General features: G+C 46.6%; 1 protein-coding gene across 1 annotated transcript in view; it reads left to right on the top strand.

Annotated features, from left to right (window-relative positions):
- The window catches only part of STK40 (serine/threonine kinase 40), a 379,098-nt gene that overhangs the window by 296,256 nt on the left and 55,746 nt on the right, over positions 1-27,096 (top strand). Inside the window, exon 10 of the mRNA XM_078681258.1 lies at positions 22,265-22,384. Coding sequence (XP_078537384.1) covers positions 22,265-22,384 — 120 coding nt within the window. The remainder of the gene's footprint in view (positions 1-22,264; positions 22,385-27,096) is intronic.

The following is a 27,096-nucleotide window of genomic DNA, read 5'->3' on the forward strand; positions in this document are numbered from 1 at the left end:
CCATACCCGGGTGCGTCGTCGACTCCCGAACAGGTGCAAGAGTTTCTTGCTGCCATTGACTGCCTTTTTAGTCCTTGGGCTCCCGCCGGCGCGTCTGACAACCCCGCGTTCCCATGTCCAGATCCTTTTGGCCCAGCGGCGCCAGCCCCGGCGCAACAGGATCCTACGCCGTTGGCGCTGGTGCCACGAGGTGCGGCGCGCCGCCCTTGGCTCCACCCTCTGTGCCGCACTGGGTGCCGTTTATCCCTCCCATGCCCCGGTTCCTGGACCATTTTGCTCCGGCCAGAGATTCTCATTGGTAGGTGGCGCCGGTCAGGCCCAGGCCGGCGCCATTCTCGGCGCAGTTCCGATGCCGTTCGTTCCCTCTCCAGCCCTGCCACCGCAACCGGCCCCCTCTACGCCGGAGGCGGACGAGGTCTGGGAAGGGTCCGAGAACCCTTTTGCCCGACAATGTGACTCCGAGCAAGATTTGGTGGACGACTCGGAGGAAGAAGGTGCCTCCTACACGATGGTACTCCGTAGGGGTGCGGAGGCCCTCAACCTTGACCTCCCCACAGTGGTCCTCAAGGCCATCCTCCTCACTGAGGTGCTCCAGACGGCGTCTACTTCGTTGGAACCGTTGCTTCCTTTCAATGACGCCCTTACGGAGGTCCTCTTGGGCACTTGTTCAAGGCCAGCCACGGGTGCCCTGGTGGATAAAAACGTCGCCAGACGCCAATGACTGGTGCCGGGTGACCCTGCCTTCTTGACCACTCACCCTACGCCTGAGACCCTGGTCATTCAGGCCTCGACGTCGCAGAGTGCCTTTCCCAAGGCCTCGCCGGATAAGGACTCTAAAAGACTAGACCAGTTGTTCTCTTCGGCCAACTTGGGGCTGCGGTCGCTGAATACCACCTGCTTGTTGGGCCGCTACTCCCACGTGGTGTGGGATGCTGTTGCTCAGGTGTTGCCTCAGTGTCCTGAGGAGGTGCAGGCTGTCCTTTCTCAAGCGATTGCTGAAGGTAAGGATGGGGCTAAGTTCGTCATTCGGTGTGGGTTGGACACCGCTGGCTCATTGGGCAGGGCGATTTCTACGACTGTGGCGTTGTGGTTGCATTCGACTGGGTTCTCGCCCGATGCCCAGAGCTCACTCATGGACATGCCCTTTGATGCACCCGCCTGTTTGGCGACATGGCTGACCGTGCCCTGCAGCGCATTAAGGACTTGCAGGCTGCGGCCAAGTCCTTGGGTTTTTCTGCTAAGATCCTGGCCACTCTTGGTTTTCGTTCCTTTCGTGGCCAAGGTAGAGGCGCCCAGGCACGCCCATCCACCAAGCCTGTACAGAACCAGCCTCAGCGCGGCCGTGGTCGCGGTTTCCGCTGGGGCGGGGCGGGAAACTAGCGTGCGGGTCCGTCCACCTCCACCCATGCTGCTTTCGCCTCCAAACCTTCCTAATCTGAGCTTCGGGGAGCACCCTACACCAGTGGGTGGCAGGGTCCGCCACCACCTCCCCCACTGGTGCGAAATTACATCAGATAAGTGGGTGCTGCAGATAATCTGCCAGGGTTACTCATTTCCCTTTCTGTCTTCCCCTCCAGCCATGCCACCTCGGTACCACCACATGTCGGGGGATCATTTGGGTCTTCTCCAACAGGAAGTCACGACACTCCTGGCCAAGGGAGCCATCAAGTGCGTCCTCGGTCAGGAAGTAGGGAATGGTTGTTAATCCGACTACTTTCTGGTCCCCAGGAAGGACAGGGGGGGGGGGGGGGCTGCTTCCCATCTTGGACCTTCGGGACGTCAATCGCTTCCTCCGGAAGGAGAAGTTCAAAATGCGAACTCCGGCTCAGGTCCTGACTGCTATCGACCCTGGAGACTGAGTGGTGGCTTTGGACTTGCAGGACTCTTATTTCCACATGACCTGCTGGCCCACCGACACCTGCGGTTTACGTTAGACTGGGAGCATTTTCAGTTTGCCGTGCTCCCCTTTGGCCTTACCAGTGCCACTCGGGTGTTCATGAAAGTGATGGTGGTGGTGGCAGCTCATCTACTCTGGTCAGGGCTGGCAGTATTCCTCTACCTCGAAGACCGGTTGTTGAAGGCGGGCTCGCCCCCTACCCTGGGTTTCGGTCAGGATGACACTCCGGCTTCTGGGCCTGATGGCCTCCTGCATGCTGCTGATGACACATGCCAGATGGCATATGCGGGCTCTGCAGTGGGACCTAAAGTTCCAGTGGGCGCAACATCAGGGCAACCTGTTCGACCACGTTCGGATCTCGAAGGGCACTGCACGACAATTACAGTGGTGGCTCACGAATCGCGATTGGGTCAATAGCATATCCCTCTCCCTTCCCCAACCGGAGCACACGGCGGTGACGGATGCGTCCCTCCTGGGATGGGGAGGCCACTTGGGAGAAGCGGAGGTCAGAGGCCTCTGGTTTCTGGTGGAGTCCCAGCTCCAGGCGATACGTCTTTCACTGAAGGCATTCCTTCCCTCTGTCCGGAGAAGGGTAGTGCAGGTGTTCACGGCCACTCCACCGCCATGTGGTATTGCAACAAGCAGGGCAGAGTGGGGTCCTGGACCCTATGTCAGGAGGCTCTGCGCCTCTGGACATGGCTGGAACATCAAGGCATTACCTTGGTGGTTCAACACCTACAGGTTCTCTGAACGCCAGGGCAGACGAACTCAGCCGTCTGTGCATGATGGATCACGAATGGTGTCTGAACTCCGACGTGGTGCAAGGTCTCTTTTTGCAGTGGGGAGAGCCCTGATTAGATCTATTCGCCACCTAAGAGAACGCGCAATGTCATCAATTCTGCACGTTAGAATTTCCAAGGCGGCACTCGCCTGGAGACGCTTTTCGTCTCGAGTGGCGTTGCGGTCTGTTGTACGTCTTTCCGCCTGTACCAATTCTGCCCAGAGTGCTGAAGAAGATCAAGCCCGACCAGGCCCAAGTCGTTCTTGTGGCTCCGGACTGGGCTCGAAGTGTATGGTATCTCGAGCTACTCAGTATGAGCATTGATCCCCCAATCCGTCTGCCTCTTCGGGAGGATCTCCTGTCGCAGCAGCAGAGGACGATCCTCTATGTATTGCGAATTATATAGCGCACGTATCACCCGAAGGCATCAAGGCGCTTGCCTTGGGAACCAGTCCTGGCTTTTTCCCCGTGAGATAACCCCTACTGGGTATCCCAGGGTGAAAGCCAGGCATCCCGCAGCGGAGATTAAGCAACTATTGCCCAGAGTTGCAGCGTGGGACCCCATGATTAGAATAGGCACCGAGGCGAGAATTATCGAGTCTGTGGACATTTGGGCTCAGGACCCTGCCGCGTCGGGAATTGAACCCTTGTCCCGGGCCAGACCTCTGCATCAGGGTCTGCCGCTCTAATCAGTGAGCCACACTCCTCCACTCGAACCTGTCCAGCCTCCTCCTCCATGCGTGGAGATTGAGCGGCGACAATTGACGGCTTTTGACCTTCCTCCCGAGGTCTGTAATGTCATTCTGGCAGCCAGGCATCACTCCACTAAAACAGTATACGCCTGGCGATGGAACATATTTGTGGCATGGTGCACAGCAAAGGCTGTGGATCCCCTTTCTGCCCCACTTTCTGAGGTTCTTCTGTTTCCTTTGTCCTTGGCCCAGCAGGCCTCTGCTCTGCGCACTCTCAAAGGTTATCTTTCTGCCATCTCTGCCTTTCTAAGGCGTCCTGATCAGCCTTCTCTTTTTAAGTCCCCGGTTGTTAACCGTTTCTTCAAAGGCATTACACACACGTTTCCTCCTGTGCCTTTCATAATGCCTCAGTGGGACTTGAATCTTGTCTTGGCTTATTTGATGTGCACTCCCTTTGAGCCCCTTCATAACTGTCCCTTTCGTCTTCTCACTTTAAAGACTGCTCTCCTGCTGGCTATCACCTCTGCCAGAAGAGTGAGTGAGCGCCATGCTCTTTCTTCCAAACATCCTTTCCTTTCAATTCATCCGAACAAGATGGTTCTGAGGACCCGTCCTTCTTTCCTGCCAAAGGTTCTCACGCCCTTCCACATCGGGCAGACCATCACTTTGCCTACCTTCTTTCCGCATCCTTCCAGGGAGGAGGAGAGGCTCCACTTTCTGGACCCAAAACGTGCACTCTCCTTTTGAGCCTCACACAACAGTTCCGGGTGGATGACGAGCTCTTTGTTGGCTACGTGGGCCCCAAAAAAGGTCAGGCCGTGCACAAACAGACCATCTCCCAGTGGGGCGGTCTGTGCATCAAAGCATGTTACTCCTTGGCCAAGAAGGAGCCTCCTGTGGGACTGCATGCCCATTCGACCAGGGAAACTGCAGCCACTACTGCCTTGGGATGTGGCGTTCCTTTGCAGGACATTTGTCAGGCAGCTATGTGGGTCTCGCTGCACACGTTTACAAAGCATTACTGCCTTGACAGTCAGGTCTGGAGAGATGGCTTCTTTTAGCCGTTCTGTTCTCCGTGACTTCCTGGTGTAATTTTGTTCGCAGACCCTCCACCAGCGTTGGTATTGCTGGGGTATCTATTCTAAGGTAAGGAATCTATCACTAACGTGTTTCTTTCAGATGTACAAGTTACTACTTATGTAACGATATATCTGTAAGAGACATTAGTTAGTGATAGATTCCTTACCGTCCCTCCCATCCCCCCTGTTCTGCAAACTGATTACTAGGGCAAGGTCATCCCTTTTAGGGCCCTAGTTTTATGCACCACTGGTATCTTGCATGGCTCTGCGTTTCTGGCTCGGAAAGTCGTGTATAGAACTGACGTCAGCGTGCATGGGTGGCACCTAAGTACCCTCCGTGACATCATCTCGGCGCTGAAAACGCCAGTGACAGATGCAGAGCTGCAGGATACCACCTACTGACGCGCAGGGGTACTGCTAAGCTAAACTTTCCGGATCCAGTCTGACGCGTGGGGATATTCTAAGGTAAGGAATCTAACACTAACTAATATCTCTTACAGATAGATCGTTAGACCAGTAGTAACTTGTGCATCTTGAACCGTGGGCAGCGCTATCTCCAAGAGATCTAAAACTATTTTGACACGTTAGATGCTCGAATAACTCACGCTGTTGCTGCACGTGCACTTACTCTTTACTGAATCGAGGGGCAGCCGTCTTGAATTTAGCAAAATATTTAAGCAGAACTATGAGCAATTTTTTTCTGTCGTCACAATAGAGGTACTTTTAGAGTACTTGGAGTGATTGTTTGTTTAATCCCAAAAGGCTGTTTGTGGGGTTCATGGAGAGACAGCTGAGTTACCATAGATGCTACTAATATAAATGTTGAGGACCGGAAAAGACAATACCGAAATTACCCAATCCTTAAATCGTTACCCTGTGTTGTGCGATAGTGCTCCTTGGTTTTCTTCAAAGCATAAAAATCTAATTCATCACTCTTGAATTTTGAAGTTGTATTTATTTTGGGTGGAAAGGGGACACGCGGCATAGTGTGAATAATATTTAATTACGAGGTCATGAGACATGAACGTGATAGGTAAGTCTCGTGTTTTGAAAACGTTGTGGAAACATGTTTCTTTTCTCATTAGTGCTGCAGACGGTTTTGAACAGCACAGGTGGGGTCTCCGATATCCGCAGGGTGCCTAATGATGGCAGGAATTCCCACCTATCATTAAAAGGCTGCCGAACTGCACATTTCCAGAGCGCATGCTGCACACAGTTGACGGGCCAATGAAATGAATGAATTCTTGCCATCTGTCGACTCCTCTCAGCCTACCTGTTTTCGTTCTGGGAGCTATCCTGTTTCAGTGTTTACTTGCATGCCCAGATTTTGCACTCCTTATCTTCAGTGCTGTTTTTCCTCCTGGGGGAGCTCTGGCAGAAATAACATCCCCTTTGCAGTTTGAGATGATCAGATAACGAACCAAGAAAGAGAAACACGACTATTTAGAACGTGCTTCATTTCAGTGTTTATTTTAAACGGATTGTCTTTTAATGCAAAAGTACTGTTGAGTAGACGTTCTCCAGTACAACATCTTTCATAGATTCACATGCTTGTATCTTCCCCGTCGTCATGGTGGGAGTCTCACGGTAACAGAATGACCAAAGCAGTATCATAGAGAAGAAAAAACTGCATAGAAAAGCCCATATGGACCGTATTATTTGGCAACCAGACCTCCTCATTGTTTGGTCCAAAAGTCAGCCAATCAGCATTACTGCCCTGACCTCGCACTTCAGAGCAGAACCTTCCTGCCTCAGATTTCCAACCGCCTTCGTGTGAGAAAGGAGTCTCCCTGAGCTCTGCTCAGTTTTTTGTTTCCAGTCTGGACTTTTGACCTTTTTCAACTGAATTTTCTTCTGGATAAGGTATTGTCTGTCGTTTATTTGCCTTAAAATGGCTGAAAGCTTTTCAGACCTTCCAGATCCTGTGGAAAGGCTAGGCTTTTCTCTGAAGATCTTCACAAGGACTGCCTATATTGTCTTCATCCAAAACATATTGCCAAGCATTGTAAATATTGTAGAACCTTCTCTGCTAAAACTTTGAGGGACAGAGAGGCTTGTCTGCTGTTGTGGCTTCAAAAAAAGAAGGCTGCATCAGATTCAGATTCTGGGGAGGAGTCTGCTACTCAAACACCTAAGAAAAGGAAGGCCTCACATTCTGAAGAAATGGTGGAGCCTAAAAAGTCTAAGTCTAAGGAGAAGGAGGCGTCTTCTCTACCTCAGACTCCTCTCAAGAAGTTGTCAGGTCAGAAAGGGGCATCTTCTGCTCCGGCGACCAGTTCCATGGTTTCTGCTTCAAAATCTGTGGTAAAAACATCAGCCCAGTCGACAACTTCAGCGTCGACGACGACCATTTCGACGACGACGACCGGATCTAAGTCAGTGTCGACGACGACTACGTTGACGAGTTCGACTATCTCGTCGACGAGGAAACCGTTGACGATGACGACTTCGACGACGGAGACCCCGTCGGCGAGTGTTCCGTCGACTATGGTTCTGATGACGACGACGGCTCCGTTGACGATGGCTCTGACGGCGGCGGTTCAGTCGACGATGGCTCCGTCGACGGCGTCGATGATGAGTGTGATTTCAACGGCGAAGGCCTTTAAATCGCCAAAGTCGAAGACCTTAATCTCCATCCGTTCATTTCAATCGTCAAGGGGTTCGTCAACAATAAGTAAATCGGCGGAATTCACGTCGTTGACGCAGATTTCTCCATTGCCTCTGTCCAATCTGCTGGAGCAAGACTCAGATGAGGAGGGATCTTCTGGAGTGGCCTATAGTCCCTCACAGCTTAAAATAAAGAGCCAGGACTCAGATGAGGAGGAAGTTTTTTCATTTAAGGAACGGAGTCAGTCAAAGTCCTCCAGGTATGAATCTTTCCAGGAGACTGGTGACTATGGTGAGGATGAGGAACAGCAGGAAGAAGCAAGAGAAGAGTCAGTCTCCATGTCTGCATCTCTAGTATCTGACCTGAGGCTTATGATTAATGACTGTTATCGTTGTTTTCCAGAGGCAAATGCGCCTCTGCCATCTACACCGGCGCCTGCAGCGCGACCTCCGGGGGCCCAAAATACACATCAAGAGCAGACTCTACGTTCGCCACCAGTGGTGACAATCAGACGACCTGACCGACACCGATGATCAGCCTGAGGAGGGTGAGCTCCTACAGGATAATTCGGGAGGCCAGGAATGGAATGAGTATGTTTTGCCGTCAGCTCCCTCGCCTACTCTGGCGCCATCCGTTTCTCCTCCTCAAGATATTGGAGGATTCCACGACATTATAGAGAAAGCAGCTAGAAGATTCGATCTTGAGATGGAAGTTCAAGAAACGGAATGTTTCTTATAAGACTTCAAAGACAGCGCCAGAAAGTCTTCACGATCAATCCCAATTATCCAACATATTTGGGATGAAGGCCTAAAAATTTTGAAAACACCGGCTTCCATTGCGGTTTCGGTTCCTAGAATCGAAAAGAAATGCAGAGCACCAGAGTCTTCTCCGGCCTGCCTGATAGGGCACCCTAGGTCAGAGTCTGTGGTGACACAAGCGGCACAAAGGAACTCAAAAAACCCAGTTTCCACTTCAATGGTGCCGCCAGACAAGGAGGGAAGGAGAATGGACGGAGCCAGAAAAAGGTTTGCAGTGATGGCAGCCTCTACTATTAAAGCAGCCAATTCTATGGCTCTACTTAGCCGCTTTAACAGACAAATGTGGTCGGATTTGGCGCCCATTTTAGCGGTACTCCCGGAGGACAAGAAGGAGGAGGCAACTGCTATCCTTCGTGATGGAGCGAAATCAGCCTCGGAATCGATCGATGTTGCCATGGATGTCTCCTCTATGGTCTTTAGACAGATGGCGGGAGCAATTTCTCTTCGAAGACAGGGTTTGGTTAAAGGCAACCTCGTTCGGGCCTGAGGTGCAGGCGAAGATTATCGACATGGCCTTTGATGGCGAAAACCTATTCGGCAAGCATGTAGATGAGGCCCTGTAGGGCATTAAGTCGGATACAGATACCGCGAGAGCACTGGGGTCTCTTCAACAAGGAAGGTTTCATTTCTTTAGCAAAAGAGGTGCGAGAGGCCAATTCAATCAGCGATCTACATATCAATCCAACATTTATCAGCCCTATAACCAGCAGAGCTATAGGCAATACAGTACAAGTCAACAATATAGGTCTTCCAACTCTTCCTTTCAGCAGCAGCCCAGAGGCAAGTCTTCCAACAGAGGAAAGAATCAGCAGTCTAATAGACGACAATGATCTCATGTTGGCGATCTCCACTCAGCAAGTTCCCGAAAACGACCACTATCTGTCTCTATTCTTCAAAAATTGACTGTCCATTACATCGACAAATGGGTTTTGGACATAATAAACAGGGGGCATACCCTAGAGTTTGTGCAAATCCCACCAGATCATTCCCCGGTGTTCAGACACCATCAACGTTCTCAGGAACTGCAAAAGGAGGTCCTTTCACTCCTACAAAAGGGGGCTATAGAGGAAGTTCCTCGACATCACAGAGGGAAAGGCTTTTATTCACATTTCTTCCTCATCAAAAAGAAGCAAACTACAAAATGGAGACAGGTATTGGATTTGAGGTATCTAAATCAATACATTAAGAAAATTCCCTTTCAAATGCTCTCGCTGCAAGAGATCCTTCTCCTGCTAAAGAGGAAGGACTTCATGGCCTCATTGGATCTTATGGATGCATACTTCAATATACCAATTCATCGGAAGCACAGAAAGTATCTGAGGTTTGTTGTGGAGAGTCGCCATTTTCAATTCAAAGTGTTACCATTCGGCCTCAAATCGGCCTCAAGGGTATTTACGAAATGCATGGCCCCGGTGGCGGCCCACTTAAGGTTGAAGGATCACTGCATTTACCCATATCTCGACGATTGGCTTGTGACAGGTCCATCCTTCAAAAAGGCCAAGACATCCCTAAATTGCTGCATCAGACTGTTTCAACGGTTAGGCCTGCGGACCAACTTAGAAAAGTCATCCCTGATCCCAGCACAAGGCATTCAATTCCTAGCAGCATGGATATGCACAAAGGAAGCAACCGCATATCCTTCGAAGGAAAGGATCAGAAAAATTATGGGCCTAGCAACCTCTCTGCAAGCAAAAAGGTTCACTTCTGTGAGATTATACAAATCCTTGTTGGGAATGATATCATCTTGTATCCCACTGGTTCCAAACTGCCGTCTTCGGATGAGACCTTTACAGGAACAGCTAGACGAGCAGTGGGTGCAATCGAAAGGAACATTCGAAGATCGGATCATCATATCTCATCGAATGAAGGTCGCATGTCATGGTTGAAGATTCATGAGAACTTGAATCAGGGTCTGCCTTTCGAACCACAGAGTCACAAATATGTGATGACGTCAGATGCTTCGCTGCAAGGATGGGGTCCGCACCTTCAGGAGCTGGAAATCCAGGGTCTCTGGTCGTAATGGGAAGTGCAACTTCAAATAAATATGTTGGAGCTCAAAGCGGTTTTTCTGGGGCTTCAAGCTTTTCTACCCAGAGTTCAGGGATCGTCGGTGCTTGTGCAGACAGACAGCACCACAACAATGTTTTATCTCCTCAAGCAAGGGGGAACACGGTCCAAACAGCTTTCCATGTTGGCGCAAAGGATTTGGAAATGGCTCATAAGACACGACATCTCTATTCAGGTACAACATATTCAGGGCATTCTCAATACAAGGGCAGATGTCCTAAGTCGCACCGGGAGTGTGTCGCACGAGTGGGAGCTGAACAACACCCAGCTTCACAGAGTGTTTCAAAAATGGGGCACACCAACGTTCGATTTGTTCGCGACGCGGGATAACTCAAAATGCAAACAGTTTGCGTCCAGGTACCCTCAACAAGATTCCAAAGGAAATGCGTTTCACCTAGACTGGACGGGAATGTTCGCGTATGCGTTCCCACCATTTCCATTGATTCCAAGAGTGCTTCGCAAGATAAGATCAGAACCATGTCAGGTTATTCTGGTGGCACCAGCATGGCCGAGACAAGCATGGTTTTCAGACCTGTTACATCTTTCAAAGGGCAACAAGTTGCAGTTCCCGACGTTCCAGAATCTCATATCAATGAGCAACGGCCAGATTCTACACCCGGACCTGACCGCTAAAATTATCAGCATGGAACCTCATGAGCGAGAATTCCAGTCCATGATCATACCGCAGGATTGCAGGGACATATCGCAATCTAGGGCTACGTCTACGAATAAAACGTACACAGCGAAATGGACACGTTTCTGTCACTGGTGTGCTGGTAAAGAACTTCACCCGCTTACAGTACCCCCTGAAGGTATTTTGCCTTACTTGCTGTCATTATCAAAAGCAGGCCTGTCTCATGCCTCTTTAAAAGTGCATTTGGCGGCAATATCAAGATTCAGGAGGGTGCCGAATGAGCCATCTCTTTGGTCTCACAGACTAATCAAAGAAATTGTCAAAGGGCTCTTTAGAGCTTTTTCACCCATTCAACGGCCGCCAGTACCCTGGCAACTCAATACAGTTCTGGCACAACTTATGAGGCCACCATTCGAGCCTATACACAAGGTAGACTTACAATTTATCTCATGGAAGACAACTCTGCTTCTAGCACTCGCCTTGGCGAGGAGAGTTAGCGAAATTCAGGCCTTCTCAGTGGAAGAGCCTTTTCTCCAATTTCGGCAGGACAGAGTGATACTAAGGACAAATCCAAAATTTATACCCAAGGTTCCTACTTCGTTCCATCTTAATGAACCAATTATTTTGCCAACTTTTTTCAGCAATCCTTCTTCTGATGCAGCAAGGGCTCTACACTCCTTGGATATCTCCAGGTGTCTGAAATTTTACATTGAGCGAACAAACACGTTTCGGAAATCGAAACAATTACTTATTGCGTTTGAGGGTTAGAGAAAAGGTCTGCCTCTTTCAAGACTGAGTATTGCCAGATGGATATCGTCGACAATCATTAAATGTCATGAAAAAGCTGGAAAGCCGCTGCGTTCCAGGGTGAATGGTCACTCCACAAGAAAGATGGCGACATCTATGGCATTGTTTGCAGGAGTGTCTCTGCCTGACATCTGCAGAGCGGCAACGTGGAAGAGTGTGCATTCATTTACCAAGCACTACTGTCTGGACACTGCGTGGAAAGAGGACACAGCAGTGGGACACGCTGTTCTGAGACGTCTGTTCCAATAAGGTATTCTTTGCTCTGTGTTTATATTATGAACAGTATATATTTTAAGTCTATTATTGTTATAGATGGTTTAATAAGTCTTTCTTTGAAGAACTTACCATGTATGCTATGAATGATGTTCGGTTTTATTCTTATTTGCTATGCGTATATTCAAATTATGTTTTAAAAGTATCTAAGCAGCAGAACCGTTCTGCTGGGTTCTACCATGGAAACGCTCCAGATTTTGGGTACTACTTGCTACTCTGATACAAGCATGTGAATCTATGAAAGATGTAATACTGGATAAGGAATTAGTTACTTACCTGTACACTATAGTTCTCCAGTATTATCTTTCATAGATTCACATGCGCCCGCCCACCTCCCCGTTTCTTAGGTAGAACCTGTTATCTCGGTATTTATCCATGTCTCGCATTTAGGGCTGGAAATCTGAGGCAGGAATATTCTGCTGGGGAGTGTGAGGTCAGTGCCGTAATGCTGATTGGCTGACTTTTGGACCAAACAATGAGGAGGTCTGGTTACCAAATAATACAGTCTCTATGGGCTTTTCTATGCAGTTTTTTCTTCTATATGATACTGCTTTGGTCATTCTGTTACCGTGAGACTCCCACCATGACGACAGGGAAGATACAAGCATGTGAATCTATGAAAGATAATACTGGAGAACTATAGTGTACAGGTAAGTAACTAATTCCTTCTCAGGTGACCCTGCCGTCAGTTGCTTCTTTCAGAGGATCAAATCCACACATTCGCCTTCAAGAAATAACAGCAGCCAAATGAGTCAAACCAAGAATTTAGGTTTATTCACTTCCCCTTATGCTGTCTCTGCATCCAACACCAGTGATCCCAATCATGCAGATCATTTCTCTCTCAGCTGCAGCCTGTAATGCTTCATAAATGTATGGGACCTAGGCCAAGTCGCTGCATTATATATGTCCATCACGGATGCTCCTTCAAAGCTGCCCTACACGCCCTCATACCTCTCATTGACCTTTCCTGTAGTTGGGTTGATAGGGGCCACCATTGCCTCTCGTGTCCGCACCATTACTTGCATCGATCACCTGCCAAGTGTTGCTTTTGATGGGCTCTACCTGGTTTGGAGGTGCCATAGGACACAAACCAAAAATTACCCTGCGAAAAGGTTTTGTTCTCATCACGTAGATTTCCAATGCTCTTCTTACATTTTGGATGTGAAGTAACTCCTACTCAGGAGGAGAGGGATCTGGATAATGCCCTGGTAATACTAATTCAAACGAACAGTGAAAAACTGGTAGTACTTTTGGGACAGAATCTGGACTGTACTGCACCACCACATTTCCCTAGTAGAATAGAAACCAGCTTTGGCATAGCCAATAGGTTGTGCCTTTTGGACCTTATAAGTGTTTAGTTATCCAGCACTATATCCTTGGTGCAACATCATGTTGCATGGCTAAACACTAATAACGTCCCAAAGGCGAGCCCTATTGCTATGCCAATGTTTGTTTGCTATGGAAAGGCTATCTGTCCCATAACATAAATAGGGGTTTACTTATAAGCATAATTTCCCAGTGGGACAATTTAGGAAAATGAAGTTTAGTATGCCTTGACTCAGAATGTAAAAATGCACCTTTTAGAAAAGATGCTTTTAACATACCACTTTTTGAAAGTAGGTATTTTCTTGCTTAGCCATCATGTTTGCCTTTGCTGGGTTTGTGGATTGACTGTCTGGCTTTGGAGTGACAGGGGCTGCGGATGTTCATTCTCTTCAGACAGCCACTGGTGGGGTCAAGGTGTGTCCTGCCTTTCCTGGATGAGTCAGGGCTGAGTTGAATAGACCTGGGATGCATTTAGAGTAGTGGGAGGAGATTCCCTTGCATCTGAATGAGCCTGGTCTACCGTGGACAATGCGGTCCCCATTTCCTGCCAGAGAGGACAGAACTGGTTTTTGCTGAGCAAAGACACACTCTGACACAAGAGAACAAAGGAATTTTAAGTATAAATATTGGGGCCCAGATCTTTAGAACTCACCGGAATCAAGCAACCTGCCAAGGAGAGCTGGAAGAGCTCTTTGGAGGAGTACTGCCCCTTTTTCTGTGTTGTTGCTTTGTTGGGTTGGCCTGCAGTTGCTGCTTCTGCCTTGGGCAATGAAAGGATTTGGCTGAACTTTCTCTAACTTGTTGCTGAGTATCTCCAAGGGCCTGTAACCAAGCATGCCTCCTGTTCACGGAGTCTCAGGGACAGCAAATACTTCAGTCACTGCATCTGGAACCGTGGGTTTCAGTTGCTGCAGAAGAGGAAAAGGAACAGTCGCTGGCTCTATGTCCTGAAGGCACCGCTGCATCTCGCACCACAACTCTAGTCTCACCGACGACGACCAACGCCGTTGCCACCAAGCTGCTATTTGCACCGTGACCTGTGGGCACCGTACTCCGCGCCACCTTGCTTCACCTCGCTGCTCTTTGCCTGTACTGCGATCTTTCAGCACCGTATCGAGCACCGCCCGCTTCACATCGCAGCCCTGGTCTCACTGACGCCGCTCTACGACTGTCACCATGCCTGCACGGACCTACGGACACCACATGGTGCACCTCTACGCTACACTTCGCATCGCAATTGCGATGGTTGCCATGTCTGGCCGCAATGAAAATTGTACTATTTAAGAGTCTGTCAACCCTGCTGCTGACCCATTCCAAAGTGCATATTTTTCAGTACTGTATGTTGGACTTTTTATCGTTTTGGTCTCGTTTTTGATTTCTAAAAGTATTGGATATTTTTCTAAAATAGTGGGTTGTCCTTTTGTAGTGTTTTCACTGTATTACTGTTGGTTAGGTGCAAATGCTTCACACATGGCCTCTGAGATAAGCCTGACTGCTCGTGTCAAGCTACCAAGTGGGTGAGCAGGGGATATTTTAGAAGTGTAACTCCCTTACCCTGACTAGGAAGAAGGGTCCCTACTTAGACAAAGGTGCAAACCATTGCCAACTAGAGACCCCCATTTCTAACACACTCAGATCCTTGCCAGTGAAACGTAACTGAGTGTGTAAGACTGGCTTGATCAGAGAGAAGTGATATGAGGCTTGCTGTCATTGTAGAGGTTCAATTAGAAATACCTTTGTAGGTCTAAATCTAGCACAATAATGCACCTGGGGTGGATCGACCGCAGGTGTAAAGTGATGGTGAAGGACTGAGATAAAACTGCTGTTTTGATATTTTAATTGTTGAAGCCAATAATTATGTGTATAAAGTTATTTGTTGTCTAAATAATGAATTGTTAATTACACCTCTTTGGCTTACTCACTTATGGCTTGAATTGGAGAGCTATACACAAGAATACATACACCATGGTCGGCCACATTATGAGTATTAGGCTAGTAATTTGATGGCTTTCACCAGCGTGACTGCAAAGGTACAGTTCCCACCCCTTACGCCTGCAAAAATAATTAGGTAGTTCTCTACAAAGCTTCAGCACTAGCGGTAAGCAGCAAGCCCTAGATCCTGAAGTAAGAGTTCTGGGAGGCGTTCTCCAACAATTCAAGCTTTTTCTCCATTTGAACAAAGTAGGCACTGTTGCATTGTTGCATTTTTTGAAACTGTCTTCATTTAATCTCCAACACCATGTTGATCTATTCTGGATCCAGCATTCACTCCTTTCTTTCCAGGTAGCTCATCCTGTGTTCAGTCCCAATCACTCTATTGCAACCACTGTTTATAAATCCTTCAGACGCCTTAATCGCTTTTCAGGAAGACTGTCTGCTCTGTTGCATCCTTCAGTAAAGATTTGCCTCTGGACAGAATAGTCTCTTCTAGTGTGAGTGGTCATCTAGTTCCGTTTGAAGTGTCCTCTAAATGCGACAACGTCTTGGTAAAGAAATTCAGCCATGTTTGCTTGTTATTCCATGCACCAGCTTGGTGTCTTTAAAGCGGCTCTTCAAGTGCAGGAAGCATTTGGGACCATAGAGTACCTCTGTGCCTTCCCCCTGAGGAAGCTCTTCTTTTGCCTAATATCACTTAACGGTGAAGCCAAGCCCACTTTACTTGCAACGCCTAATCAGCCTGCTTCACAGCTTTCTGCTGCCTCTGCGATGCCTGCAGTGAACCAAGTTCACCACGCCACACACTTATGCCGAGACAAGAGCGTGCAGGACTCCTTCCAAGCCCCTGGAAGTTTCAGTACTGTCTCTGATAAGGAACCTTGTTGGAGCTTCCAGCATCTGTGGTAATCTTGTTGCACAGTCGCTCCACCTTCGTTGGAGTTTTTTTGTGGGTAGAACACTTTAATTCACCGTACTGCACAATTATATGTGTTTTAGGCATATGAGCTGCAGATACAACACTTTTGCATAGATCGCCATCTGGTGTTGGGCTTGGATGCTTGCACTTTGTTGTCTTGGAAGAAGTATTTTGTGGTCACGAGATAAGCGACTCCTTACTTGGACGATAGTGCGCATTGGCATCGACTCCATCTTCAGATTGTTTTTTTCGGCCATCTGGTTCGGATGTAACTTCTGCGCTCTGGTTCGGCACCATAGACAACGGTTTTGTTTTTGGGTCGCGTGATCTTCGACACGCTCCTTAAATACTAGATTCCGGTCGTCAACGCAGGCTCTGGGCCTATGGACACCGTTCGGGCCTACGGCTCATGGAAAGGACTCCCCTTAAAAAATGCCCACAGTGCGGAGCCAAATTCCCACACAGGGACCACCACAAGGTCTGTAACCTGTGTCTCCCGCCTGAGCACGACGAGAACAATTGCCAGGCCTGTACCTCCTTTATATCCAAAAAGAACATCCGTGATCGCCGGGCCCGATGACACATCATGGCGTAGCGAGCAGCTCTGGCACCGGTGGACATCTTCGATGAAGGCCAATGTACCGTAAGAGGATTTGGAGGATCTGCAAATCGTGTCCGAAGCAGACGACTCCGACTCAGACCACCCCATCACTCCAGGTCAACGAGTAAGTACAACTGCCCCAGCCGCAATCCCACCTCCAAAAAAGAAGGTCCTGGTCAAGACTTTGCCTGCTGGCCCCAGTCGCGACCAAAAACAAGCTTCAAAAGCCCCACACTCAGGCTCGGCTCTGAAGATAAAGGAGAAGCCCTTCTGGTAGCTCGGGACCGAGCAAACCGCATATCACTATCCCACAGGCGCCATCGGCACCGAAGCACGGAGTGCAACCTACTCCCAAAAAGACCTCGGCAGCGACCACCACCGTGCCGAAGGAAAAGGCATTGGAACCGAAACATTCGGAACCGAAAAAGATTCCCGCCTCCATATCGAAGCCAAAAGACTCCAAAACACCGTCCAAGGCTCTGGAGCACAAATCCAAACCTCCCTGGGGCCTGAAAAAATCAGCACCGAAAGTATCAACAGAAGAGGAAGAACTTTTTCGACCTGATCCTATCCATCCAAAACAAAAGATACTCCATATAGACCCTAAAACAGGACATGTGTCTACTGTTCCACACAACAAAAGCAAATTGGCCACCCCAGGCATTTCTGTAGTGCCTGTAAAGGATTGTGCTACTTCACCTTTACAACCCTCTTCTCCTGATTTTCCTTCTAAGCCTGTCTCTCCTCCACACTCTCCTATACTTCCACCAAACTCACCACTACCACCCGGTGATGATGATTTAGGGGATGGGGTACACAATACTGACCCTTTTGATGACCCTGATAACGATAGACATACCATAGGATGATTGGGACGATTATGATGACCCAGTAGATCCTCCAGACCTCCTTAATCCTCATGCATATCCAACAAAGCCATCTCCCCCAGATGACAATGTTTGTTTTAACCAGCTTGTAAATAGGGCGACTCAATACCATGGTGTTCCAATGCATTCAGAACCCACAGAGCAGGATTTTCTACTAGACACCTTTGAACAGTCTCTAAAGACTGTACAAAGATTGCCAATGTTAAAAGGTGTCATTAAACATGCCCTGACATATTCAAGGACTCTGTTAGGACTAGAATTTTAAATCCAAGAATTGACAAAAAATATAAACCCGCTCCCAGTGATCCCGCCTACATCAAAGGTCAACTCCCTTTAGATTCCCTTGTGGTAACTAACGCTGGAAAATGTGCCTACTCTCAAACCTCTGGTGATGTGCCACCTCCAGACAAGGAGTCTAAATTATTAGATGCTTCTGGCAAACGAGTGGCTGCCCAAGCACCTAATAACTGGCGGATAGCCAACACACAAGCATGACTTGCTAGGTATGATAGGGCTCACTATTACCACCTAGAAACCCTATTGCGACATTTACCTGATCAATATAAGACCAAGGCCTATGATTTAATTCAAGAGGGGAAACTAATAACTAATGCATCAATCAAATGTGCCCTTGATGCAGCAGCCACCGCCTCTAGGGCCATTAACACTAACGGGTTACTCAGACGACACGCCTGGTTGCACAACTATCCTCAATCAGCCATGCAATCAGCAACAACCTTTTGGACCGGCTGTAGACACCGCTCTAGAGAAAATGAAAAAGGACACAGAGACTTCTAAATCCATGGGAGTAATGCAGTCTCCATCACCACGTGATTCCTTTCGACGCTCCTTCTATAAGGGAGCATCCAAAAACATCAATACAGACACTGCTTCATACAAAAACACCACACAAACATCCCCCAACGGGGAATATTTTAGAGGTGCATACAGGTGAACTGACCACAAAGGGAGAGGCCGAGGTAACAACAACACTTGCATCTCCCCCAGTAATAAACAGTGACTTTCCTCCAGACCATTCCACTCGGTCGGAGGGAGACTATCACAGTTCCTACCTGTCTGGAATTCCATCACTACAGACAAGTGGGTAAGACAGATTATCCAATATGGTTACTGCCTGGAATTTACTACTACTCCACCCAACATACCACCCAAACAGCGCTCAATGTCCGGGGAACATCCAACACTCCACGAACAAGAGGTACTTTTACTGCTTCAAAAACATGCAATAGAACCAGCTCCCATACAACATCAGGGAACAGGGGTTTACTCCCTGTATTTACTAGTCCCCAAAAAGGACGGGACCTTAAGGCCAATACTGGACCTCAGACCTCTCAATTTCTGCATACAATCGGATCATTTTCACATGATCATTCTTCAGCAAGTTCTTCCACTGCTTCAACAAGGAGGCTTCCTTGCCACACTAGATCTCAAGGACGCCTACATCCACATTCCCATACACCCTGCGCACAGAAAATACCTAAGGTTCACAGTAGACGGCCAGCAATACCAGTTCAAGTTCCTTTCATTTGGGGTGTCCACAGCACCCAGGGTGTTCACAAAGTGCCTTGCAGTAGTAACAGCACATTTAAGAAGACTACAAATTCACGTATTTCCAAATCTGGACGACTGGCTGATAAAAGCAAACCCATACAGCCAGTGTGTTCACCACACTTCTCAAACAATTAAACTGTTGCACAACTTGGGGTTCACTCTGAACTACACCAAGTCACACCTTCAACCCTCCCACATACATCAGTATCTGGCAGCCACGATAGACACTTGCAAAGCTCTAGCATACCCCAATCCAGGCAGGATAGCCAGCATGCAAACCCCCATAAACAGGTTTCAGCCTAAACACTCTGTCCCAGCATGAGTGTTTATGCAGCTCATAGGAATGATGCCCTCCTGCATTTTCATCGTACCTCACGCAAGACTTCAGCTGCGCCCTTTGCAAGAATGTTTAGCACATCAGTGGAACCAGGCTCAAGGACAACTTGCAGATCTGGTGCTGGTGGACAGCCGCACACATGGCTCTCTGCAGTGGTAGAACACACAAAACCTGCCCAAAGGGCGGCCGTTCCTAGAGCCGGTTCCACAGATAGTGCTAACAGACGCATCACTCACCGGCTGGGGAGCCTATCTCGTAAACCATATAATTCAGGGCATGTTGACCACTCAACAAAAAGTGCTTCACATCAATCATCTAGAACTACTGGCAATATTTCTAGCCTTAAAGTCATTCCAAGTACATCTTCTCAACAACACTGTCTTAGTCCGGGGGGCAATATGACAGCCATGTATTACATACAAAAGCGAGGAGGAACACATTCTCTGCAGCTCTCATCTAGCCCAAAGCATATATATAAAATATATATCTCCTGGCGGAACATCTTCCAGGAGTAAGCAATCCGATAGCGGATCTGTTAAGTCGTCAGACTCAACAAATACACAAATGGGAAATTCATCCACAAGTTCTTCTACCTTTCTTCCAAATGTGGGGCCAACCAAACATAGATCTGTTCGCCACACATACAAACGCAAATTGCCCAACCTTTGCCGCTAGGTTCCCACACCCATTGTCCAAGGGCAATGCGATATGCATGAGCTGGTCAGGCAAATTTATGTATGCTTTTCTGCCACTCCCACTCATTCCACTATTGTACGCAAGCTCACAGTCTCTCAAAATGATCGTAGTTGCTTCCACATGGGCACTGCAACCATGGTTCACAACACTACTCGAACTATCACTAGTCCCTCATCAAAAATTATGGCTCTCCCCAAAGCTGCTGACGCAGAACCATGGAGAAATAAGGCACCCAGATCCAGCGCAACTGAATCTAGCAATTTGGCTCCTGAAGTCTTAGAGTTCGGTTACCTGAACCTCCCACTGGACTGTATGAATATTATTAAAGAAGCCAGGCGCCCCACTACTAGAGCTTCCTTTGCAGCCAAATGGAAAAGATTTGACCCAATAGATGCTTCAATACAAAACATTATTTGCTATTTGCTCCATCAAAAATAATGCAATCTTGCATACTCATCAATTAATTAAATCTAGCTGTCCTTGCCACCTACTTACAAAACAGACAACATTTGTCATTGTTTCGAGTACCTGCTATCAAAGCCTTCTTGGAAGGCCTTAAAAGGATAATTCCAACCAGACTGCAACCATCTCCGGTGTGGAACCTAAACATTGTTCTTATTAGACTCATGGGTTCCCCATTTGAACCTTTACACAAATGTGAATTACCATTCTTACATGGAAAGTAGCGTTCCTTGTTGCAATCGCCTCTTAGGAGATCCAGGCATTAACCATACAAGAACCATTTTTACAAATACATCCAAACAAAGTGGTTCTTAGAACAAATCCAAAATTGATTCCAAAAGTAATTTCTGCTTTCTATCTTAATCAATCAATGGAGTTACTAGTGTTTTTCCAAACCCTGATTCAGGAGCAGAAAGAGCCCTTCACACGCGCGACGTCAAAAGAGCTTTACTTTATTACATAGACCAAACTAAATCCTTTAGAAAAACAAAACAACTGTTTGTAGCTTTCTCTCCACCTCATAAAGGCAACCCCATCTCCAAAACAGGAATTGCCAGGTGGAAAGTCAAATGTATTCAAATATGCTACCAAAAAGCAAAACGCACTTTAACAATTCCCCCTAGAGCTCATTCAGCATGCAAACTAGGGGCTTCCATGGCATTCGTAGGGAACATTCCCTTAAAACAAATTTGTAAGGCAGCAACTTGGTCTACTACACATGCCTTCACCAAACACTATAGTGTTGATGTGCAGGCCAAGCAACAAGCTTCTGTGGGCCAAGCTGTTCTTAAGACACTTTTTCAAACTACTGCAACAGATAAAGGTAACCACCGCTAGGGGAGACACTGCTGTACAGTCTATGCTAAAGTGAACTATCTGCAGCTCATATACCTCCAACGGAATATGCTACTTACCAGTATGCATCAGTTCTTGGCATGTAGAGCTGCAAAGTAGTACACGTCCACCCGCCTCCCCAGGACCTGTATCTGTTCCAGTTTTTATCTTAATTAGATACACTTACATGGACATCTATTCTATTTCTTGCAAACTCCACCTTTTCCCTTCATGGCGAAAAACAATCTGAGGATGGAGTCGATGCCCATGCGCACTATTGTCCAAGGGAGGAGTCACCTATCTTGTGACCACAAAAGACTTCTTCCAATACAACAAGCTACAAGCATCCAAGCCCAACACCGATGGCAATCTATGCAAAAGTGTGCTACTCTGCAGCTCTACATGCCAAGAACAGATGCATACTGGTAAGTAGCATTTTACTCATAGTGTGTCCGGAATAATTTTTCAGTTGGTGTGGTGAACGAGTGAGAGGAGTGCTTATCAAGGGGGAAGGTCTTTAATTTTTTTCTAGAGTACTTATTTAGATTGAGGACAGTCCTTTTATGATGGCTGTTGGGTGTTACGGTGAGTAGGATATAGTTTTTTAAAGTTTTGCTTGAGAGTACCGTGGTCCTAAACCATTAGCATAGCTCACATGAGGTTTGGGGTGTTGCTATTATAGTAGGTGGTCCTGCACCATGTGAGATAAAGTGATGAGATCCAGAAAGGCTGAAATTACTTTATTGGTGTAGCTTTTTCTTTCAGCCATGCTTCTACTTGTGAACCTGGTAACATCCCATTTATAAGCAGGTAGTGGGTGAAAGCCAAATCATTCTACATTGCTCTCAACTGTTAAAAGCTTGGAAGGTGCTTTTCTCACAATGTTATCTTCCTCTTAGCTTGACATTTTACAAGTTTTTCTCTCTCCATAAACACTGGCATAATTAAGTTAGTATTCTAACAAGTATCAAAGTTAACTAAACACAAAAGTTATCTTTTTGTTCAAGGGATACTTATGTACTGCTTTATTGCATGATAGGGATGGAAGAGTTTCTGAAAACACTGTGTTTTTAATCCGAAAACTGCTTGTTCTGGATCCACTTCAGCGGCTGATGGCCTCTGAAGTTCTGGAATCTCTTGGCTCCATCATATCTTCTTGGTGAGTGTATTCTATTTCCAAAATTGTACAGAGAGTTGCATTTCTAGCATGTGTAAATAACAACAGAAACCTGTTTGATTGAAGATTATAAATGATATATGTACGCTCTGCTTCAGAGAGCTCATCAGATTTATGATGCATGTCCTCCTACACTGGATCGTTGGTGGTGTTGCATGTTCTTGAAAATTGTACTTCGTATCTGATGAAGAATCAAGAAATCCTTAGTGTAGTACTGTACTAAAGTTTCACCCTTATTAGGTGTCAAACATTTCTTTTTGTACTAGGATGTAGAAAATCTTAAATCATTCCTTGCCCTTTAGTTGCTTTATTTTACTTCATTTTTTGCTGCGATTTTACAAAGTATTTTCGAAAAAATAGAATGCTTCAAGGCTTTACTAGTTTGTCCTGCATATTTTCTCTTTGATCAATATTATTTTTACCCCAGTTGAAAATATTTGTATCTATTTTAGAGTATACCTTTTTGTCATCAAGCTTTTGACCTTGTCAGAGTTTTCCTTTTATTATTATTATTTTTTTTTTTTTGCAGAGTTTTATATAGCGCGAACTAGAACCGAACCGAATCAGTTATCAGAGCGCTTTACATAGCACCAGTTACGTTACATGAGGACACACTTTCATTTTTTTAGGCATGGGGAGATTAAGTGATTTCCCCAGAATCACAGGGGGTTTTTGGCGTCGTTACCGAGACTCAAACCCAGATCCCCAGGTCCGAGGTTGAGCGCCTTAGCCGTTAGGCCAACCCCTCTCCCCAATTTTCCTTCTTTTTGATTCTGTCTTTTCCTTTCATTTCTGTCCAACCTCCTTTCTTGATGTCTGACAAGCATAGTTATTGAATGTGCACCAACCATGAGCATGATCAGCTCAATTTTGTAAGCTGCTGAAGATTTGTGCTTTTTGGAAGAGGGTGACCAAACAACTGGATGACTAAGTTAGAATGCCTTATGAGTGCTCTTTGCTGCTTTCTATGTGAATGAAAATATGAGGATTTTGAGTTCCCTCCAGTGCATCAAAACACGTTTTACCCTCATTAGTGGACTGTCCACTTAACTGTAATGTCGCAAAAGACAAAAAATACTAACACAAATTCCATCCCCACACAGGTTATCTTTTAAAACCCTCATCTGTCTGATTCTTAACCATAATTAAGACACACATAGTAGGTTCGTGGGTGACAATGTTAAGGAATATCTGAAATTAGGTTCAAACGTGTAAAGCAAAAGCTTTTTTTTTTTATGTGTAGGTCAGGTATGCCCACTGAAAATGTTGCTTTATTGACCAAAGACTGAGGTATCGCCAGTATTTTCCACATCCACCATTGTGTTTTGTTTGTTTTGGGTTTCTCAGTGTGTTGCAGTTGTAGCTCTTTTAAGAATTTTGAAGTTTGATCAAGTTTCAAGCAAAACAATGTTATGTCCGGTGACAGAGTGCACCATAGAGAATAAACATTCTGAATGATTTTTCATAATCTCCTACAGCTCAAAGATGATCTGTTTTTCTGATGGGGAGAGAGCTTTGTGTTGCAAATACATGTTCTTAGCATGTGGTGACCATAGATACAAATACTTAGCATTATCCCTCAATCTTGTGTTGGGTTTTGACTATTACAATTTGATTTTCTTCTAAGAAGACTTCGAGTCCCGAGGCCTAATGACTCCTCATCTGCTGTGTATTGTGCATGTTGCTCGGCTCCTTGGTTTGTTTTTTCCACTAATAGAGCACGCAGGGACCTACTAGCTCAGTTTTACCATACTCACCTTGGGCCCATAAACCATTCACACTTTGAACTAGCAGTCCTGCCTAACTAATTACTAATTTACTCACCCTATCAGTTTGCCCAGAGGTCCATTTAGGACTTATACCTGTAAACCATGACTTACCAACCCTCGACACCTGTAACGACTGTACTCCCGGATCTAGCAGACCACCAACCGTAGCTGACCCAGTCATCACGTAACCACACTCTTCCCAGGCCACTATTTACAAGATATCTAGAAGACTCACCTGAGAAGGTGAAAAGAAGCTATTTACAAGCCTATACAATTAAACATACAACTAACATCTAATGGATTCCATATCTTATCCTATAGTTACCTCCTCTTATATTCTTTAACGTCACCCGACGATTCTTTATAGTCTCCCGACTTTTATCTTTAATGTCACCCGACGATATCTTTATCGTCACCCGACGATTCTTTATAGTCTCCCGACTTTTATCTTTAACGTCACCCGACGATATCTTTAACGTCACCCGATCTACACTAATGGAGGTTCATCTTTATAAGTTATTTTCCAAATGAAGTGCACACTCTCCCCCCCATCTCAGTTACCTTTTCAGAAGGGCATATCCCATCCTTCTGTATGTCAGGAAAGGTCAATCTCATTCATAAAAACAACATTCAAAGATATTTAACATTAAATCTTTATTCTAAAATTGAGCATGACCGAATGAGCCAAACAAACATGATTTAGCTTAGTCGCTACCTATAACCTAAAAGGGGCAAAACAAGTGATTAGATGTATTCGACACTAACTCCGAACGCCTCACCTTAGACGTGCGTCTTTCCATCTCAGCAGCGGAGCTGATCCCTCTCTCGCTCTTGCTTTTGTCTTCAATATGCTTGGGACTCTGCTCTCCCTCTATGGCTCACGAATACAGGTCTGCACCGCTACGCCTCGTCTACGCTGCCATGGTTCCGAAAAACTCGAACCCTTTTCTGGACTTAGTCTCTGCCACTCCCGTATGATATCACTACGGGACCCTTGATCACCTTCCTTCCTTGTCTCAGGATTTCACTCAGCTGATTGTATCAGTCTCTCGGCACCAGCCTTCGGACCAACTTCTTCTGTCTACTCCACACGTTACTTTCTCCTCATCTCACTGCTCGCTCTTTGATAATATAGAGCTCTCTTTCTCTAAGGAAAATTCCGGTATCAGGCCGACTCCCACCAAATTCCTGTACCCATCCCTGGCTCCCTCCGCCTTGCACAGTGGCCACCTGTGTATTGCGTCTAGAACCGAAGATACAAATACATTCCTTTGATAAGGGCCAGTCTTGACCGGTTTCTTACTAGCAGAAAACAGGCTAAGCTCTAAACATTACCTTTACCCTGCAAGCGCCTCGGACAGTCGAGGCAGAAGCGCAAAATGGCTTCTCTCTAGCTTTCGGGCCTGTAGGCCCACAGAAATGATAAAAGGCACTAAACCCTGTCAAAGCACATAGGTAAGCCCCTCAAATGAACGCAAATCCAACTAGGACTGAGATGGTAGTGGATTATAGTCACGACCAGTCTAAAAATAGAATAAAATTACCCTGTCGTTACAACACCCTACTATAAGTCCTGTGAATCAGAGGGAGTTAGAATAAACAGGCAATATTTAAACACATTTACTTTACTTCTAATAACCACAGACTCGGGGAAAGTTTCAAAACCTTTATCTATGATAGATTTTCTGAGTCAAATAAAAAGGGCCACAATCTTGTGACCCTGAATCTTACAAGCAAGAATATAACCAGTAAGACATAAAGTTTGTAAAAAATCACAGCAACACCTTTAGACATTGGTACCTGGGAAGGGTGAGAAAGGGAAATAGCACAAAGACATACCACATAGATTATATTTACCTAGAATGGTGCAATGACAAATCCTGGTCACGGCTGGGGTAAAAAGACCAGATCCAGGCTCCAGACTAATCTGGTGCCCACGGGACAAGACAGGTGCAGATCAGGACAAGTGACCTCAGCTAAGTGCAGCGCCAGCTTCCCACCCCTCTCTCTAGGAAAGCCAATTAGTACCCCGATTGGGTATTTGATTCTTCTGACAGTGCTCCGCCAGCACCTCTGCTCTTGATCACCTTTTGAGTGCGTTGGGTCAGTGACATGTCAGCTATTCGGACAAGTCGGGCAATTTCTCTATCTAAGCCTACCTTAGTTATACCATTTTGAGGGCAATGTAGCACCCCCTAAATGTTGCAAATCTATGTGTTCCCCTTCAGTGATTGGTTGGAAAAACGAGGAGAGGTCATCACACCATACTAAGATGATGTAATTTCAATTTGATTCATATTGATTGAATCCCCACCCACAATTTACTTTCCCATGACTTTATTCTGCCCAACAATATTGGCATACAAATCATATACATTGTATTTATTTGAGTCTTCTTGCTTCCTCTTTAGAAGTCAGTAGAGCAGGTTCCCAGCAACATCGTGGGTAAGAAGAGTGTTGGCAACCATTCAATGCCAATGTTTCGGCAATTTCAGAAGAGTGCGAGTGCACGGCATCGTCCAAGATGGAGGATGTGACAGTACTCAGGCCCAAAGTACGAGCTAGTAGCAAAGTCAAAAAGAAACATATTTGGATGCGGTGATGGTGACTGAGAGGGCGGTGTATTCTAGCCGAGCCTGCCCGAGGAAATGGAACAAAGTGTGGCTGAAATGGAATGGTTACAGGGGGGACATTTGTGATCCTTTAGATGAGGACGAACCAGAGGACTCTGGAGATGAGGAAGAGGGGGGATGACCTGGGCTGCAGTGGATGGGCAGGAGAGCGAACGGGGCTATTGTATGCGTCCCCTCTTTCGACGTGCTGAATGGGGAGGAGGGTGGACGGAAATGGGGGGAGAACTGGGGCATTAGCATACTGAAACTGGGGGAGGGAATATAAATCTCCCGGGGGAGGTTGCATTGACCT

This window comes from Lissotriton helveticus, chromosome 3_1, assembly GCF_964261635.1.
Source record: "Lissotriton helveticus chromosome 3_1, aLisHel1.1, whole genome shotgun sequence".
Lineage (NCBI taxonomy): Eukaryota > Metazoa > Chordata > Amphibia > Caudata > Salamandridae > Lissotriton > Lissotriton helveticus.